The following is a 20,577-nucleotide window of genomic DNA, read 5'->3' as shown; positions in this document are numbered from 1 at the left end:
CAGGTTCATGAGGGACTGTTACTGTCAGATTCTGCAGTTATTGCGGCTGCTCATCGCACCCAGGACTGAACCCTGATCACTGAGTCTGTTCTGCTGATGTTAGCCTTAAACTAGACTGATGTTTAATATTGTGGATCTGTGAAAGATAAATCCGTTCTGTATCAAATCCCGTGTCTCAGGTACTTACTGTCTTTACCACACTCACAATGTACATTAGAGAGGCCAGTCGGCCCTTCTGGTCCCTGCCCAGGTTTCTGTTCCATATCAGTATATGAAAATCTATCCCTGCCGTTCCCCTCTCACTCTCCCTGTGATGACAGGTTGCAACTAGTTACTACTCCGTGGGATAGGAGATTTTCTTTGAATTTCATGGAATCATAGAAATCTACAGCACATTACAGACCCTTTGGCCCACAATGTTGTGTCGACCATGTAACTTACTCTAGAAACTGTCTAGAATTACCCTACTGCATAACCCTCTATTTTCCTAACCTCCATGTACCTATCTAAGAATCTCTTAAAACACCCTATTGTATCCGCCTCTACCACCGTCGCTGGCTGTGCTTTCCACACACACACCACTCTTTGTGTAAAAACTTAGCTCTGACATCTCCTCTGTACCTACTTCCAAGCTGCTTAAACCTATGCCCCCTCGTGTTAATATTTCAGCCCTGGGAAAAGCCTCTGGCTATCCACACGACCAATGCCTCTCATCATCCTATACACCTGCATGAATTTCCTGCATGATTGTCTCCAGGCTGAATAACACGATGAGCTCACTGTGGTTTTGATGTTCTTTAGAGCTCTGAACTAAGGTGGTTAAACTCCTCCTTCCCCGCTCTTTTCAACGTTTTCTATCATTTTCACTCATTTCCAAAGGACTGTGCCATAGACAGCTGGGTTGCTGCAATGCACCTCTAAAGTCTGACAGCAGACCAGCGAGTGAACCTTCGATGGAGCAGAGGCAGAAACCAAAGAGTTGCCAGCCTGAGTCAGGGCTTTGGGGCTCCAGAAAGAGATGGGGTCTAGAGTTTATGAGGAGGAGGAGGAAGAAGAGGAATCAGACCAGCAGGATGTGGCTACAGAAACATTTGGAAGCTGATTGATTTTTAAAAAGGTGGTTAATGTCTGCAAAATACTGGAGAGAATCAACAGATGAGGCCGCAAATGTGGAGAGGAATAAATAGATAACGATTAGGCCGAGCCCCTTCGGCATGGCTAGACTGTGTACTCCTCTGCTTAGTTGCTGCCCGAACTGCAGAGTTCATCCAGAATAGTGTGTGTGTGTGTGTGTGTGTGTGTGTGTGTGTGTGTGTGTGTGTGTGTGTGTGTCTACATTTCCAGCAACAGCAGAATCTCTTGTGTTTTATATCTGCATTTTGTAAAAGGATTGTACCTTGGCTCCTGACACGCGAAATGCCTGTTGATATTGAGTATATTATTTATGGAAGCTGCTTTCTGCGTGAAAACAGCTGCTGAGTTTTCTACACACAAAACACAGTGAGGCATGGACATGGAACCGGTGCCTGCAGAAACCTAAAGTCACCGTGATCACCCAGAAAGCGGTGCCTTAAAAATAACGCCCGCGGGGCAGCACCGATTAAATGCGCAGGCGTCAGGGTTGTTGACGTTCCCGAATATCACGCATGCGCGCAGTACACAAAGGGTCGCGGAACAATCAGCTACAGGTAAGAGCATATTCCGGGCGGGGGGTTTCGACTCTGACTGAGGGGCAATTGCTCCTGCCATCGTGGCCCGCAATCCCGGGGCAGTCCTGTTCTCTTCCCTCTCTCTCTCTCTCTCAGCCCCACCATCCGTACACGGGCCCCGGGGAGCTTCCGGCTGATGAGGGAGTGGGAACCGATGCATCTTTCAGACAGAGCTGAGCTCCAGCTGTCCAAATACAAGGATTAGGAACTCGGGGAAAGGGAACAAAATCTTTTAGATCAGTTGCTGAGAAAATCTCCTTTGTTCTACCTTCAACCACAAACAAAAGAAACTCTGCAAATGCTGGAAATCCAAGCAACACACATAAAATAGGTAAAATAGAACTATTTTCCATAGATGCTGCCTGGCCTGCTGAGCTTCTCCAGCATTTTGTGTGTGTTGCTTGTTCTACCTCCTCTTGTTCTGGACGTTTCTACCCGTGGGAACATATTTTGACCCATTCTGTCCGGTTACATAATGATATCAAACACCTTTGACCTAGGCAACATGTAGCTTTCACATAACAAACGTGCCAGACTCCAATGAGACAGACTGCTGCCCTTCCCTTCATATTCATTGGCATTGCCATCAATGAGTTCACCACCATCAGTCACCTGGGGGAGGGTTCAGGAGAGATATTTATGTACAATACAGAAAATGGTATTACCTGTGTGTATTGTGGCAATGCAAAAGTTGCTGGAGAATTTGCAAGTGGGAAGAAGTGAGTGATATTGGGAAATCTGACTTTTTAAAGTATCATTTTACGAGCAAATCAGATATGGACAGTGTGCAAAATTTCTGTTGAGAAGATCCTTCATTACCCGCTACAGGCCTGCTACATAGGTTGTGTGAGAGTGCAGATGAACATGATCAAACCTAGGGGAGATCAAAGTTCTTATTGATTGTGATTTGCTAACTGTTAAAATCAATACCTCTCTATATAAAATTCAGTGTGCACGTTTTTGTTACTGTTAAAAATTGCACAGCGCAAGATATTTGCACACACTTGTTATTACAAATTTGAAGGGGCATTGGTGGAAAGGTGGGGAGACCTCCAGTGTCCCTGACACCATCACCTACAAGATGTGTATCCAGCTACACTTTAAGGAGTTGGAACTCAAAATGGATGAATTCCAGATCATCTGGGAGTCAGAAGGGATGATAGATATAACATGAAGAGAGGTGAGTTACACCCAAGGTACAGGACACAGGAAACTGGGTGAGAGTCAGGAAGGAGAATGAGGTTCAATAGCCATCGCAGAGTGCTCTTGTTGCCATCCCTCACAACAGCAGATGGACCACTTTAGAAACTTGTTGGGTGGTGGTGGGGGGGGGAATTACCTTGCAGAGGAAAGTCAAAGTGGTGATAGGGGATTAGTTAGTTTGGGAAATAAAACTAGCAGAGGTCTAATATCCTAGTGGTAAGGCTTGCTATTGCTAGTGTGGGGGTGGGAGTGTTGGTTAAAGTAAAGTTGCAGGGGGGTGGGGGGCGGGAGCCAGAATGACAGAACAGATAGTGGAGAGGGTGAATTGAATTGAATTGACTTTATTACATACATCCTTCATATACATGAGGAGTAGAAATCTTTACGTTACATCTCCGTTTAAATGTGCAATGTGTAATTTATAGTAATTTATAACAAATAGTTTGTACATAGAACAGTCTATATAACATAGAAATACAGTTCTATCAGCATGAATTAATCAGTCTGATGGCCTGCTGGAAGAAGCTGTCCCGGAGCCTGTTGATCCTGGCATTTACGCTGTGGTACCGTTTCCCAGATGGTAGCAGCTAGAACAGTTGGTGGCTGTTTCTGTAAATGTCCTGTCAGTGGAAAGTTCACATCTGCAGATTCGCTGTGCTGTCCGCACCACTCTCTGCAGAGTCCTGCCATTAAGGGAAGTACAGTTCCAAACCAGGCAGTGATGCAGCCAATTAGATTGCTCTCAATATTGCCCCTATAGAGTGTTCTTAGGATTTGGTGGCCCATAACAAACTTCTTCAACTGTCTGAGGTGAAAGAGGCACTGTTGTGCCTTTTCCACCACACAGCCGGTATGTACAGACCACATTAAATCCTCGTTGATGTTTATGCCGAGGAACTCAAAGCTGTTCACCCTCTCAACCCCAGATCCATTGGTGTCAACGGGGGTTAACCTGTCTCCATTCCTCCTGTTGTCCACAATCAGCTCCTTTGTTTTTCTGACATTGAGGGAGAGGTTGTTTCCTGGACACCAGACAGATTTGTTCAGACCTAAGACGAAGTCAGCAATCAGAAGGTTGAGCATGGTGCGATGAATGTGCTGAGCTGTGTATATCACAATGCAAGAAGCATTGTAGGAAAGCCAGATGAGCCCAGGGCATGGAATTATGATATTGTAGGCATCACTGGGAGCTGGTTGCACCCAACAGTCTGAGGGATTAGGAGGAACAAATTTGTAGAGAGTTCACAGACTATACCAAGAAACAAAAGTTGATATTGTAAGTGATTATAACTTCCCATATGTAGCCCCCTGGTAAACCTCAGCTCGCTCAACTCGCTTTCATCTAGGGGAAGCAGCCTTCGGCCCCGCCAAACTGGGTAATCAAGTTTGTGTGGATGCTGTGGCCAGTTAGAAGATTAGGTTTTGTACCTTTAAATTAATCACGGACATGGACACGTGACCGGGCTCTTCTTGTAGCGTATGGTGCGCTGTCTTCTCCAGCATCTCCGCCTCCACATTCAAGGATCAGTGACATTCCCGCAAAATAACAGACAATACAGCATATGCCATTAAATGATTACAATTTATAGATATTACTGGAACTATGTAATTAATAGAGATAAAATATAAAAGGAAATAAAAGGCGCCAAACTTATCAAAGTTCACTTCGTGCACAACAGTTGGATCTCAAGTAACGGGGTCTCCTTTCCACCATTCAATCCCCTCCGACCACCTCGACCCGCCGCCTGGGACCAACCACAGTGGTCGACCAGACGCTCCACACGAGTATGTCTTCGTCTCCTCTCCTCGCTGAAGACCCTGGGCCTTGGACTCTGGCTCGTGGTCCATCCTATCGGCCAGCCCACAGCATCGTGTCCACTGTCTCTGTCCCCATCGTGCCTTCTGCGCCAAAGCCCGCGCATCACACTAGCTTACAGACACACAAGAAAAAATAACGTCTATCCCAATTGGTTAGCAACTGAATACTACTCTCTTTGTAACCCAAACAAGCAGCTAGAGAGAAAACTTTCTCAGCAGTTAACATAACAAAGAAGCCATTTTGGTTACCGTACACAGTAACATAAAAGAAGAAACCCCTTACACATATATTGACTGGGACTCCCATACTGTAAAAGGACTAGTTGTCAAATGTGCCTTAATTAGTATGTAAAATTTCCGATGTTGAAGTGTGCAGTAAGCTATTAGAAAATGGTCCAGGGCTGGTGACTGAAATTAGTGTACGGGAACACGTTATGTCTAGTGATCATAATGCCATGGGATTCCAAGTAAATACGGAAAAAACAGAGGAATGGACCAGGGGTTGAGATTCTAAATTGGAGAAAGTCAATTTTTATGGTATTTGCAAGGATTTGACAAGTGTGGATAGGGACAGGCTGTTTTCTGGCAAAGGAGTACGTGGTAAGTTGGAGTTCTTCAGAAGTGAAATTTTGAGGGTGTAGAGTTTGTATGTGCCTGTCAAAATAAAAGTTGAATTGTAACTAGTGCAGGGAACCTTGGTTTTCAAGAGATATTGAAGCCCCAGATATTTTGTTCCTGTAAATGCCTCAGGCTGTTGGGTGCTACCAAAACACATTAATGACTACAATATCATATTTCCACACCCTGAGCTCATCTTTCTTTAGTTGTCTTCTGTTGGTTTCTAAAAGCTTCTCAATCTTTTTTGCTCATTATCTGCACTCTCTTTGTTTTTTATGTTGACTTTGGCTTCTCACTTCAGCCATGGTTGTGTCCTCCTGCCTTTCTAATGCTTCCACTTTTTTGGGATGTGTCTATCACTCAGCTCCCGAATTGCTCACAGAAACTCCAGCCATTGCTGCTCTGTTGTCATTCCTACCAGTTTCCCTTCCAGTCAAGTTTGGCCAGCTTCCGTGTCACAGAAACATGGAGAAAGTCAGTGCAGAAACATGCCCACTCTGGAAGATCCGAATGGTAATTTATATGAGGAGACAAAATGGATGGGAGAGATTTTACATAGTATTTTTGCATCTGTATTTGCTCAGGGGATGGACACAGAGTCTATAGAAGTGAGGCAAAGTGGCATCACCTTCGTGGACCCTGTACAGATTACAGAGGTGGAGGTGTTTGCTGTCTTAAGGCCAATAAGCGTGGATAAATCACCAGGGCCTGACAAGTTGTTCCCTGGGACCCTGCGGAAGACAAGTGCAGAAATTGTTGGGGCCCAAGCAGAGATACTTAAATCGTCCTTAGTGACAGGTGAGACACTGGGGGATTGGAGGACAGCCAATGTTGTTCTGCTATTCAAGAAAGGCTCTAAAAATAAATAGGAAATTCTACATTGGTGAGCTTGACATCAGTTGTGAGGAAGTTATTAGAAAGTATGTGCAGGAAATCAATATATATTTGGATACATGTGGACTGATTAAGGATAGGCAGCATGGCTTTGTGCATGGTAGGTCATGTCTAACCAATCTTATAGAGTCTCTTGAGGAAGTTATCGGGAAAGTGGATGAAGGCAATGCAGTGGATGTTGTCTACATGGATTTTAGCAAGGCACTTGACAAAGTCACATATGGGAGGTTGGTCAAGAAGGTTCAGTCACTCAGCATTCAAGATGAGATGGTAAATTGGATGAGACATTGGCTTTGGGAGAAGCCAAAGTTGTGGTAGCAGGTGGTTGCCTCTGTGACTGGAGGCCTGTGACTAGTGGTGTGCCACAGGGATCGGTGCTGGATCAGTTGTTGTTTGTCATCTATATCAGTAATCTGGATGATAGTGTGGTTAACTGGATCGGCATATTTGTGGATGATACCAAGATTGGGGTGTAGTGGGCAGTGAGGAAGACTATCATGGCTTGCAGTGTGATTTGGACCAGCTGGGAAATAGTTTGAGAAATGGAAAATGTAATTTAATGCAGACTAGTGTGAACCGTTGCATGTTGGTAGGAACAAGGTCTTACACAGTGACTGGTAGGGCACTGAGGAGTGATGTAGAAGCAAGGGATCTGGGAATACAGGTCCATAATTCACTGAAAGTGATGCCCCAGTTAGATAGGGATGGAGAGAAAGATTTTGGCACATTGGCCTTCGTAAGCCAAAGTACTGAGTACAGGAGATGGATGTTATGTTGACATTGTACAAGACAATGGTGAGGCCTAATCTGGAGTATTGTGTACAGTTTTGGTCACCGACCTACAGGAAAGATATAAAAGAGGTTGAAAGAGTCCAGAGAAAATTCATAAGGATGTTGCCAGGTCTGGAGGACTTGGTTATAAGGAAAGATTGAACAGGTTAGGTGTTTATTCCTTGGAATGTAAAAGATTGAGGAGAGACTTGATGGAGGTGTACCACAATTATGAGGGGTAAAGATAGGGTAAATGCAAGCTGGCCTTCTCCACTGAGATGGGGTGGGACAACAACAAGAGGCCATGGGTTAAGGGTGAAAGGTGAAATATTGAGGGGAACATGACTGGAAACTTCTTCACACAGAAGGTCATCCGGGTGTGGAATGAGCAGACAGCACAAGTGGTGAACGTGACCTCAATTTCAACATTTAAGAGGTTTGTGTAGGTACCTGGATGGTAGGGATATGGGAGTAGAAAGCTTAAATAGTTCAGCACAAACTAGATGGGCCGAAGGGTCTTGTTCTGTGTTGTACTTTTCTATGACTGTGACAAGAACCTTAAATAGTATTAATATTCACTCTAATTCCTTTTATCAGACCGACCGTTCATCTCAGCAGCAAATTTTTATATGGTGTTAAAACTGTGGCACTTTAATCTAACAGTGCATAAAAGAAAGTCCCAGCTGCAGGTCAACAAAGGCTATTTGTGTGAGAGTGCTTCAGTCACTGTGGAACGAGACACCCATGTAGCTCAGTGGGAAGAGGGAATAATACCAATGGAGAGACTCAAACTGAGGCAAAGCACAGATTGGAGATGGCAGAAATGCCCCATTCTTATAGAGACAGGAAAAGCATCAGAGAGATTGATTCCAGTTAACATTTAATCCTAGATACCAGCACTGTGCCAGTTCGAAGATGAGTTCTCTCTCCAACTTGGGTTGAACCTCACTATAACAGTGTGATGTCAGATCACAGCTTGTTGACTAAAGTGATCTCATCTGAAATGTTGTCCTTCAGCCATTGATGGATTTTGTAAATATTTTTACAGGTTAAAAATGACAAGGAATTTATCTACAGGAATCTCGAACACAACACGCCAGTTTTTCTGACTCTGTCCAGATATTTAAGAATTGGAGCAAGGGATTCACTCGATCTTCCTTCCTGCTCAGACTGGGCAGGGATTCAGTCAATCATCTGACCGACTGGCATGGCCGTCAATCTACACAGGGGAGAGGCCATTCACTTGCTCAGACTGTGGGAATGGATTCACTGGGTTACCTCAACTGAAGGTACATCAGCAAGTTTACACTGGGCAAGACCATTCACCTGTTCTGTGGGTGAGAAGGGATTCAGTTGGTCTTCCCACCTGTAAGCACACCAGTCAGTTCACATTGGGCAGAGGCTTATCATCTGCTGAATTTGTGGGGAAGGATTCACTCGGTCAGCTGACCTAATGGCTGACCAGCGAGTTCACACCAGGGAGCGGCCATTCACCTGCTCAGACTGTGGGAAGGGATTCCATCAGTCAACCACCCTACTGGTACACAAGTCAGTTCACACTGGGGAGAGGCCGTTCACCTGCTCAGACTGTGGGAAGGGATTCACTCAATCGTCCAACCTAATAGTGCACCAGCGAGTTCACATCAGGGAGAAGCCATTCACCTGCTCAGACTGCAGGAAGGGATTCACTAGGTCATCTGACCTACTGGTGCACCAACGAGTTCACACTGGGGAGAGGCCATTCACCTGCTCAGATTGTGGGATGGGATTCACTCGGTCATCTGAACTGAAGGAACATCAGAGAGTTCACACCGGGGAATGGCCATTCACCTGCTCAGACTGTGGAAAGGGATTCACTTGTTTATCTAAACTGAAGGTACATCAGCGAGTTCACACTGGAGAGAGGCTGTTCACCTGCTCAGACTGTGGAAAGGGCTTTACTCGGTCACCCGACCTACTGGTACACCAGCGAGTTCACACTGCAGAGAGGCCATTCACCTGCTCAGACTGTGGGAAGGGATTCACTCGGTCACCCGACCTACTGGCACACCAGAGAGTTCACACTGGAGAGAGGCCGTTCAGCTGCTCAGACTGTGGGAAAGGGTTCAGTCGGTCACCCGACCTACTGGTACACCAGCGAGTTCACACTGGGGAGAGGCCGTTCACCTGCTCAGACTGTGGGAGGGGGTTCACTCAGTCCTCCACTTTACAGAGACACCAGTCTGTTCACACAGGGGAGAGGCCGTTCAGCTGCTCAGTCTGTGGGAAGAGATTTGCTCGGTCATCCAACCTAGAGAGTCATCAGCGAGTTCACACTGGGGAGAAGCCGTTCACCTGCTCAGAATGTGGGAAGGGATTCACTCATTCATTCACCCTACACAGACATCAGCGAGTTCACACTGGGGAGAAGCTGTTCACCTGCTCAGAATGTGGGAAGGGCTTCACTCGGTCATCCCAACTACTGGCACACCAGTCAGTTCATACGGGAGAGGCTGTTCCCCTGCTATGAATGTGGGAAAGCATTTCTGCAATCATCCTGCCTACAGAGACACCAGTGAGTTCACACTGGGTAGAGGCCATACACCTGCTCAGAGATTGGGAAGAGATTCTCTCAGCCATCGCCATCAAATGTGCATCATTGAGTTCACACTGGGGAGAGGCCGTTCACCTGCTGTGAATGTGAGAAGGGATTCACTCAGTAATCTAACCTTGTGACACGCTACCGGGTTCACACTGGGGAGAAAGTTTCAATAAGCTTCATGCTGGATATTTGTCCATCATTGTTTCTCAATGCAATTTTGAGAGTGACTGTCGGTGCTGAACTTGGGGGGGCTGTGACGTCACCTGTGGGGGAGCGCTCATATTTAAAAGCACCCCAATGGACGTTTCTTATGATTTCAGTGGGACAACAACATTAATCACGGGTTTCATCACTGAATCCAGTGTTGTGAGATGTAAAGTCCCCTGTTATGTGTCCAGCTGTGCCGTGTTGTTGGTGGAGTGGGCAGCCTGGTGTTTGTCTCGATTCGGGTCACAACACCAGAATTGCCAGCGGGGTCCACACACAGTGTATTAGTGACCAGAAAACCTCCCGTCCCTGCAGTCTCTGTCTCCTGGTAAACTCAACACCCTGACAATGTGGACCATAGATACCCCTTCCTCTCAGAGTCAGGGGATCATTCAGACAGCTGATCAAAGAGAGGAATTATATTTATTGATCATTAAAGTTCACCCAGATTCGATGTTATTGTTCCCATTTGTGGGAGGGGTGGGTTTTGGGGGTTGACGATCGGGATGCCGTTCTTTTTTATACGGGGGTGGGGTGGGAGTCCGATTTTTTTCGCTCTGAAAGCCTTTTTCTTTCTTTGTTTCGTGACTCTCTGGAGGAGAAAAAAAACTCAGAGTTGTTTATGGATACCTGCTTTGATAATAAATTAACCTTTGAACTATCCGTCCCGAGAGGGACTTCCCGTGTCCAAACATTTTCATTCCCCTTCCCATTCCGCCGTGTCAACCCATCGTCTCCTCTTGTGCCAAGATGTGGCCACCCTCAGGGTCCAGGATCAGCACCTTATATTCTGTCTGGGTTCTCTCTCTCTCCCCGACTGCCTGTCTGCAGATATATATATCTCCAACTTCCCGACTTTGCAGCTCAGTGCTTCAACTAATAAAGACAACCACGCCATTTGCCTTCTTAACCACCCGATCAATCTGTGCAGTCTCTTTCAGGGAGCATTGAACTTGGAGTCTAAGATCCCTCTGATCATCAACACTGTTCAGGGTTTTGCATTTAACAGTGTACTGTCCAATACATTCGACCTACCAAGCTGCCAAGATGATCATCACTAATCAAAACTCACTGAGATTTCTCAGGTCCTCTTGAATTTATTGCCAAGTGCACAAGTACGGGAAGGTACAGGTACAGAGAAACACTGACTTGTGGCAGCACCACAGGCAAGTACATTCAGATAACACACGGAACACAAATTATACGATTCTCTGTCAGTCACAATCTATAAATATGTTTTATGTCATTAAAAGTATATAAAATACATTGTGTCGTGATCAATATTAAAATGTGCATTTTGTGTCAATAACAGACTTGGAAATGTTGAATTTTGGTCCCTGTCTCCATTCCTCCTGTAATCCACAACCAGCTCCTTTGGTTTTGTGACAATGAGGGAGAGGTTGTTTTCTGGACACCACTGTGTCGGGGTGATGACTTCTTCTCTGTTGGCTGCCTCGTTATTATTTGCGATTGGGCCAATCAATGTAGTGTCGTAAGCAAATTTAATTAGCAGATTGGAGCTGTGGGTGGCGACACAAATCATGGGAATACAGAGAGTAAAGGAGGGGGCCAAGGAGACAACCCTGCGCGTATGAGTGCTGAGGGTCAGAGAGACAGAGGTGAAGGAGCCCACTCTTTCCACCTGCCGGCGATCTGACAGGAAGTCCAGGATCCAGCTACACAAGGCAGGGTGAAGGCCGAGGTCTCTGAGCTCCTTGTTGATACCTCACGCATTCGTATGGCTACTGCTCTGCCCATGACTGCAAGGAACTGCAGAGAACTTTGGAGAGCAGAGAACATCAGAGAAGCAAACCTCCCCTCCATGGACTCTTCCTACACTTCCCCTGCCTTGGAAAAGCCAGTCATATACTCAAAGATCCTCACAACCCGGACATTCTTGCTGCAAACCTGCTCCGCCATCGGGGAAGAGATACAAAAGCCTTAAAGCGCATAGAACCAGGCTCAAGGACGGCTTCCTGTCTGCGGTTATAAGCCAAATGAATGGTCTCCAGTCCGATAAAATGGACTTGATCTCACAATGTAATTCGAGATGACCCTGCACCATATGTCTATCTGCACTGCACTTTCTCTGCAGCCATAATGCTTTGTTACAGTTATTGTTTTGTCGTATATCAGATCAATGTACTGCCGTAATGTATAGATCTGTGTGGATGGTACGTCAGGCAAGATTTTCACTGTAGCACAGTACATGATAATGATAAACAAATTCACCATTTTAATTGTGTGTAAATATTAGACAGACCGAGCTTCTGCTTTGGAATCACAGAAGGAAACTTAACTGAACTATTGTTATTTCTGAGGAATGCAGATAAATAGAAAAGGCTTCAATCTCGCATTACGATCTGCGGTAACAACTATGAATTGCAATAATGTACATATTAAATTGTTAAATTATATAAATGTTGCAAAACTAGAAATAAAAGATGTAATAAACTCTTTTAATTGTGTGGAAATTCTGGAGCAGAACTTAACTAAACTGTACACATTTATGAGAAGCTCAGAAAAATAGAAATGTCTAAATTCTCAAATGCATGGCTTTGTGTTAAATGTTTAACCATTACGGTGTCTGAAGGCAGCTGCAGGTTCATGAGGGACTGTTACTGTCAGATTCTGCAGTTCTTGTGGCTGCTCATCTCACCCAGGACTGAACCCTGATCACTGAGCATTGGAGGAGTCTGTTCTGCTGATGTTAGCCTTAAACTGGACTGATGTTTAATATTGTGGATCTGTGAAAGATAAATCCGTTCTGTATCAAATCCCGTGTCTCAAGTACTTACTGTCTCTACCACACTCACAATGCACACTAGAGAGGCCACTCGGCCCATCTGGTCCCTGCCCATGTTTCTGTTCCATATCAGTATATCAAAATCTATCCCTGCCGTTCCCCTCTCACTCTCCTTGTGATAACAGGTTGTAACTAGTCACCACTCCTTGGGATAGGAGATTTTCCTTGAATTTCATAGAATCATAGAAATCTACAGCTCATTACAGACCCTTTGGCCCACAGCGTTGTGCCGACCACGTAACTTACTTTAGAAACTGCCTAGAGTTACCCTACCACATAGCCCTCTATTTTCCCGAGCTCCATGTACCTATCTACAAGTCTCTTAAAAGACCCGATTGTATCCACCTCTACCACCGTCGATGGCAGTGCATTCCACACACACACCAAACACTTTGTTTATAAAACTTAGCTCTTCCACCTTCTCTGCACCTACTTCTAGGCAGCTTAAACCTGTGCCCCCTCGTGTTAGCCGTTTCAGCCCTGGAAAAAAAGCCTCTGGCTATCCACACGACTAATGCCTCTCATCATCCTATACACCTGCATGAATTTCCTGCATGCTTCTCTCCAGGCTGAATAACGCGATGAGCTCACTGTGGTTTTGACGTTCTTCAGGGCTCTGGACTAAGGTGGTTAAGCTCCTTCTTCCCTGCTCTTTTCAAAGTTTTCTGTCATTTTCACTCATTTCAAAGGTCTGTGCCTCAGACAGCTGGGTTGTTGCAATGCGCCTCTAAAGTCTGACAGCAGACTAGCAAGTGAATCTTCGATGGTGCAGAGTCAGAAACCAAAGAGTTACCACCCTGAATCAGGGCTTTGGGGCGCCAGAAAGGAAATGGGGCCTAGAATTTACAAGGAGGAGAAGGGAGAGGAATCAGACCACCAGGATGTGGCCACAAATGAAAGATCAGAAACATTTTGAAATTGTTCGATTGAAAAAAAAGGTGGTTAACCTGTGCAAAATACTGTAGGAAATCAACAGATCGGGCCGCAAATGTGGAGAGGAATAAATAGACAACGTTTAGGCCGAGCCCCTTCAGTATGCCTAGACTGTGTACTCCTCTGCTTAGTTGCTGCCTGAACTGCAGAGTTCCTCCAGCATTTTATGTGCATGTGTCTACAGTTCCAGCAGCAGCAGAATCTCTTGTGTTTCATATCTGCATTTGTAAGAAGATTCTACTTCGGCATTAAACACGCGGAAAGTTTGCTGATATTAAGTGCATTGTTTATGAAAGCTGCTTTCTCCATTAAAAGAGCTGCTGAATTCCGCACCCCCCCAAAAAAAACTGAGGTATGAACATGGAACCGGTGTTTGCAGAAATGTTTAATGGCACCGTGATTACCCAGAAAGCTCTGCGTAGGAATGGTCGCTGTCGCTGAAGCGCCGATCGAATGCGCATGCGTCAGGGTTGCGGATGGTCCCGAATATCGCTCATGCGCGCAGTACATAAAGGCCTCGGAAAATCAGCGCCAGGTAAGAGATATTCCCCGGTTGCCGGATTCGCAACAATTGCTGTGAGCTCCGGACACCGTGGCCCGCAATCCCGGGACAGTCGTGCTCTCTTCCCTCTCTCTCAGCCACACGATCCGTACACGGGCCCCGGGCAGCTTCCGGCTGATGAGGGAATGGGAGCCGATGGATCTCTCAGACAGAGCTGAGCTCCAGCTGTCTAAATGCAAGGATTAGGAACTCGGAGAAAGGGAACAAAATCTTTTACATCAGCTGTTGAGAAATTCACCTTTGTTCTGCCTCCCATCACAAATAAGACAAAATCTACAGATATTGAAAATCCAAGCAACACACACAAAATGCTGGAGGAATTCAGCATTTGTACTGTTTTCCATAATGCTGTCTGGCCTGCTGAGTTCCTCCATCATTTTGTGTGTGTTGGTTGTTCTACCTCCTCTTGTTCTGGACCTTTCTACCCGTGGGGACATGTTTTGACCCATTCTCTCTGAGGACACAATGATATCAAGCACCTTTGTCCTTGGCAACAAGTGCCAGACTCCAATGAGACAGACTACTGCCCTTCCCTTCATATTCACTGGCCGCCAGTCACCTGGGGGAGGGTTCAGGGGAAATATTTATGTACAATACAGAAACTGGTGTTACCTGTGTGTATTGTGACGATGCAAACGTTGCTGGAGAACTTGCAAGTGGGAGGAAGTGGAGTGATATTTGGAAATCTGACTTTTTAAAGTGTCATTTAGCAAGCAAATCAGATATGGACGGTGTGCAAAAGCTGGTGTGAGAAAATCCTTCATAACCCACTACAGGCCTGTCACTGGGTAAAAATTGCACAGCACAAGATTTTTTGGCACACTGGCCATTACAAATTAGAGAGGACATTGGTGGGAAGGTGGGGAGACCTCCAGTGTCCCTGATGCCCTCACCTGCAAGATGTGCATCCAGCTGCAGCTTCGACATACCCACCCCACAGAATCCACAGCCTCCCGTAACTTCCTGTCGTCTATCACGCAGGTCTTAGACGACGGCAAGCAGGAGAGTCTGGATCGGCCACTGACCCTGGACGAGCTGACAGGCTCCATCCGTTCCTTTGGGTCGGGTAAGACTCCCAGAAGTGACAGCTCACCGGCTGAGTTGTACTCGGCTCTGTGGAACTGGATGGGCCCAGACCTGCTGGAAGTGTACAACGCTATGCTTCTGGCCGGCAGTATGTCTGAGTCCATGAGGAAGGGCATCATCACCCTCATCTACAAGCAGAACGGGGAAAGGGAGGACATTAGGAATTGGAGACCCATCTCTCTCCTGAATGTGGGCTACAAGATCCTGTCCAAGGCTATCGCCAACAGGGTCGAGTCTGCTCCAGGACAGGTGATTCACCCGGACCAAACCTGTGCTGTACCGGGCAGGAAAATCTCAGACAACCTCGCACTGCTGAGGGACACCATCGCCTATGTGCAGGACAGGTGGGTGGATGCCTGCCTGGTCAACTTGGACCAGGAGAAAGCCTTCAACAGGATATCACACACATACATGGCGGACGTGCTTTCCAAAATGGGATTTGGGGAGGGAATCCAGAATTGGATTAGACTGCTCTACACAGACATCCGTAGTGCAGTCCAGGTCAACGGGTGGGAAACAAACAGCTTCCCCATCAGGTCGGGAGTCAGGCAGGGCTGTCCCCTCTCCCCTGTCTTGTTTGTCTGCTGCATAGAACCCTTTGCGGAAGCCATCAGGAGGGATGAGGGCATAAGAGGGGTGACGCTGCCAGGCAGTGGAGGGACCCAAGTGAGAACCTCCCTGTGCATGGACGATGTCACCGTCTTCTGCTCTGATCCGAGGTCAGTTCACAGGTTGATTGGCACCTGCGAACAGTTCGAGCTAGCGTCGGGGGCCAGGGTCAACCGCACGAAGAGCAAAGCCATGCTCTTCGGCAACTGGCCCGACCGATCCAGCGTCCCCTTCACCATCAAGTCTGACCACGTGAAGGTGTTGGGGATCTGGTTCGGAGGGGCTGAGGCATGCAACAAGAACTGGCAGGAGCGGACTGCCAAGGTGAAACAGAAACTGGGACAGTGGGGAGGGCGCTCCCTGTCAATAACGGGCAAGAACCGGGTCATCAGGTGTGAGGTGCTCTCAGGGCTGCTGCACTTGGCGCAGGTGTGGCCCGTCCCCCGCTCCAACAGCTCGGAAATCACCCGAGCTGTCTTCAGATTCGTCTGGGGATCCAAGATGGAGCGGGTGAGATGGACTGTCATGCACAAGTCCCTGGACAATGGGGGCAAGAACGTCCCCAATGTCGCCCTCACCCTAATGGCCAGCTTCGTATGTGGCTGCATCAGGTTGTGTGTAGAACCCAGGTATGTGGGCACCAAGTACCACTATGTGCCCAGGCTCTACCTGTCACCCTGGCTACGAAGGATGGGTCTGGCCCCACTCCCGCGCAACGCCCCAGTCAGCTGGTCGTTGCTGGCATACCTGTCCTACGTAGCAAAGTTCTTCCAGGAGAACGCCTTTGACCACGGGGCCATCAGGCAGTGGTCGGCACGTAATGTCCTGCAGGCACTGCAGGAGAAGGACGTGATGGACACAGTGGTGTGGTTCCCTAAGCAGACCGTCCAGTTCATCTGGCAAAATGTCTCATCGCCAGATCTCACCAACAAGCACCAAGACCTCACCTGGCTGGCGGTGAGAGGGACCCTCCCAGTCAGAGCCCTCCTATATGCCCGGAACGTCGTCTCTGCACCCCACTGCCCACGGGAGGACTGCAGTGAGGAGGAGTCTGTGACAGTTCGCAGAGAGGGTGTGGAGGAGGATGGACGGGTTAGTGTCACATTTCATCCCCAGCAGCTGCGTAACAGAGGACTCTCTGATCTACGGGCTGTTCCCGGGGACGCACACGGAGACCAACATCCGGTGCTGCTGGCAGATCATCAACTCGGTGAAAGATGCTCTTTGGTCGGCCCGAAACTTGATGATCTACCAGCACATGGAGATGTCCGTGGGAGAATGCTGCCGACTGACACATTCTCGGCTGCAGGAGTACGTGCTGAGGGACGCACTGAAACTCGGTGCAGCCACCGCAAGGGCCTGGTGGGGAAGGACCACAGTATAGAGTTCTTCTCCCGTGGGAGTGGGAGGGGCCGGGTGGCGGGGAGTATACCCCTCAACAGTGATGTGGTAAGGTGAACAACTGGAGTGCCACGTGGGTGGCCATAAATATGGATATGTACAGACTATAACGGAAACGTATGTAAAGGATGGGAAGTTATTGAATGGTTTATTGTATATATTTATTTTTGAATATAGTATATTTTGAAACATAAAAAAAACCCTGCACTTTCAGGCATTGGATCTGGTGTTTTATAAGGAATAGGATGGGAGGTAGAAAATAGCATTACTGGTCAGGGATAGTATCACGGCTGTAGAAAGGGAGGACACTGCAGAGGGAGTGTCCACTGAGTCGGTGTGGCTGGAAGTCAGGAATAGGAAGGGATCAATCACTGTGCTGGGAGTAGTCTATAGGCCCCCAAATAGCCCTCGGGACATCGAGGAGCAGATAAATTCCATATCATCCAGGAGTTGGATGGGTGATAGATATGTCACGAAGAGAGGTGATTTCAACCAAAATGCAGGACTTAAGAAACTGGGTGACAGTCAGGTAGAGGAATGAGGTTAAATAGCCATTGCAGAGTACTCCTGTGGCCATCCCACACAACAACAGGTAGACCACTTTAGACACAGTTATGGAGGATTACCTAGCAGAGGAATGTCAAAGGGTTGATAGGGGATTTGTTAGTTAGGGAATTAAAACTAGCAGAGGTCTAATATCCTAGTGGTAAGGCTTGCTGGTGCTGGTGTGTGCTGGGGTGGGTGGGGAGGTTAAGCTCAGGTTGCAGGGGGGATTGGAGTCAGAATGCCAGAAAAGGCAGGAAGGAGGTCCCAGTGCAGGTAGTTACATTAGACAGCCTGAATGATTTTTCACCATTGACTAGGTGGGCCCCTGTTTCTGTACTGAACTTCTCCAAGTTTGGGTACTGTTGATGGGGACGACCTACCAGAGACAAGTTGTAGTGGTCGCGTCTCTGGCACTGAGACCGGACCCTTACCTCAGAAAGGAAGGAGTGAAAAGAGGAGAGTAGTAGTGATAGGGGATTTGATGCTATTACATGAGTTGGTGAGGAAGGACAGGCAGGGGACAAAACATAAATGTAGCCAGTTAAAGGGGTTGAAGTGTGTCTATTTCAACAGTAGGAGTGTTAGGAATAAAGGGGATGAACTTGGAGCATGGATCAGTACATGGAACGATGACGTTGTGGCCGTTACTGAAACTTGGCTGGAGGAAGGGCAGGATTGGCTGATGCAGGTGTTTTATAAGGAATAGGATGGGAGGTAGAAAAGGGGGGGAGTAGCATTACTGGTCAGGGATAGTATCACGGCTATAGAAAGGGAGGATGCTGCAGAGGGAGTGTCCACTGAGTCGGCGTGGGTGGAAGTCAGAAATAGGAAGGGATCAATCACTGTGCTGGGAGTAGTCTATAGCCCCCAAATAGCCCTCAGGACACCGAGGAGCAGATAAGCAGACAGAGTTTAGAATGGTGCAGATTTGTAGTTATGGGTGATTTCCACTTCCCTCGTATTGACTGGCACCTCTTGACTGCAAGGGGGAGAGGTGGGGCTGAATTTGTCAGGTGCATTCAAGAAGGATTCCTGACACAGTACGTGGACTGGCTGATGAGAGGAGAGGCCATACTGGATCTAGTTCTGGGTAATGAACCTGTTCAGGTGGTAGACCTCTTGGTGGGGGAGCATTTTGGTGAGAGTGACCACAACTCCCTTAGCTTCAGCATAGCTATGGAAAAGGATAAAAACAGACAAAATGGGAAAGTGCTTAACTGGGGAAGGGCTAACTATGAAGGGATGAGGCAGGAACTAGCGAGAGTAAATTGGAAACAGATGTTCAAGGGTGAAAGCACAGAAGTAATGTGGAGGAAATTTAGGGACCACTTGTGCTGGGTTCAGGATAGGTTTTGTCCCTCTGAGACAAGGAAAAAATGGTAGAAAAAGGGAATTGTGGCTGACGAAACACGTGATTCAACTCGTCAAGAGGAAGAAGGAAGCATATGTTAGATATAAGAAGCAGGAAGCAGGAGGGGCTTATGAGAAATATAGGGTAGCCAGGAAGGAGCTTAAGGACTTAGGAGAGCTCGAAGGGGGCATGATGAGAAGGCCTTGGCATGTAGGATTAAGGAGAACCCCAAGGCGTTCTATGCGAATGTGAAGAACAGAAGGATGGCAAGAATGAAGGTGGGGCTGCTCAAGGATGAAGAAGACAACATGTGCCTGGAGGTGGGGGAGGTTGGGGAGGTCCTAAATGAATACTTTGCTTCAGTATTTACAATTGAAAAGGATCTTGATCAGGGTGAGGTCAAGTTAGAACAGGCCTGTGTGCTGGACAATGTGGAGTTTAAGGAAGAGGGAGTGTTGGATCTTCTTAAAAGCATCAGTAAAGAGCTTTTCCAAATGTTCCCGTTAAATTTTCACTTCCCCACTTATCCATGACCTCTGGTTGTCATCCCACCCAACCTCAGTGGAAAAAGCTGCTTGCATTTACCCTATCTATACCCTTATAATTTTGTATACTTCTCACAAATCCTCAATGCAATGTATAATTTCCTTGTTTATGTTTAAAGCCATTTTTAGGTGTATAAGATGATGAGGGGCATTGATCGTGTGGATAGCCAGAGGTTTCTTCCCAGGGCTGAAGTGGCTAACACAAGGGGGCAGAGTTTTAAGGAGCTTGGAAATAGATACTGAGGGGAAGTCAGGGGTAAGTTTTTTACACAGAGAGTGCTGGGTGCGTGGAATGCACTGCCAGCTATTTGTGTGAGAGTGTTTCAGTTACTGTGGGGCCAGGCACCCATGCAGCTCAATGGGAACAGGGAATAATACCAATGGAGAGAGTCAAACTGAGCCAGGTCACAGATTGGCAGAAGTGCCCCATTCTTATACAGACAGGAAGAGCATCAGAATTTGATGGTCATTCCAGATACCAGCACAGTGCCCAGTTAGAAGATGATTTCTCTCTCCAACTTGGGTTGAACTTCACTGTAACAGTGTGATGGCAGATCACACCTTGACAAATCAAGTGATCTCATCTGAAATGTTGTCCTACACCCATTGATGGATTTTGTAAATCTTTTTACAGGTTAAAAATGACAAGGAATTTGTCTGCGGGAATCTCGAACACAACACGCCAGTTTTGCTGTCTCTGTCCAGATATTTAAGAAGTGGAGCAAGGGATTCACTCGATCATCCTTCCTGCTCAGACAGTGGGAATGGATTCAGTCGGTCATTTCAACTGAAGGTACATCAGCAAGTTCACACTGGGAAAGGCCATTCGTCTATTCTGTGTGTGAGAAGGGATTCAGTCAGTCTTCCCACCCGTGGACACCAGAGGCTGGTCATCTGCTGAATTTGTGGGGTAGGATTCACTTGGTCATCTGACCTA

The 20,577-nt window shown here is 47.0% G+C and overlaps 1 protein-coding gene across 1 annotated transcript; it reads left to right on the top strand.

Annotated features, from left to right (window-relative positions):
* Positions 1-1,641: 1,641 nt before the first annotated feature.
* LOC140207641 (uncharacterized) lies at positions 1,642-10,251 on the top strand. The gene is made up of 2 exons (XM_072276195.1): positions 1,642-1,688; positions 8,062-10,251. The coding sequence occupies exon 2, from the start codon at positions 8,467-8,469 to the stop codon at positions 9,520-9,522; it is 1,056 nt and encodes a 351-aa protein (XP_072132296.1). The 5' UTR covers positions 1,642-1,688; positions 8,062-8,466; the 3' UTR covers positions 9,523-10,251.
* Positions 10,252-20,577: the final 10,326 nt, after the last annotated feature.

This window comes from Mobula birostris, chromosome 13 (genome assembly GCF_030028105.1).
Source record: "Mobula birostris isolate sMobBir1 chromosome 13, sMobBir1.hap1, whole genome shotgun sequence".
NCBI classification, from domain to species: domain Eukaryota; kingdom Metazoa; phylum Chordata; class Chondrichthyes; order Myliobatiformes; family Myliobatidae; genus Mobula; species Mobula birostris.
Note: the sequence above shows the minus strand (reverse complement) of the source record. Positions and strands in the feature narration are given on the sequence as shown.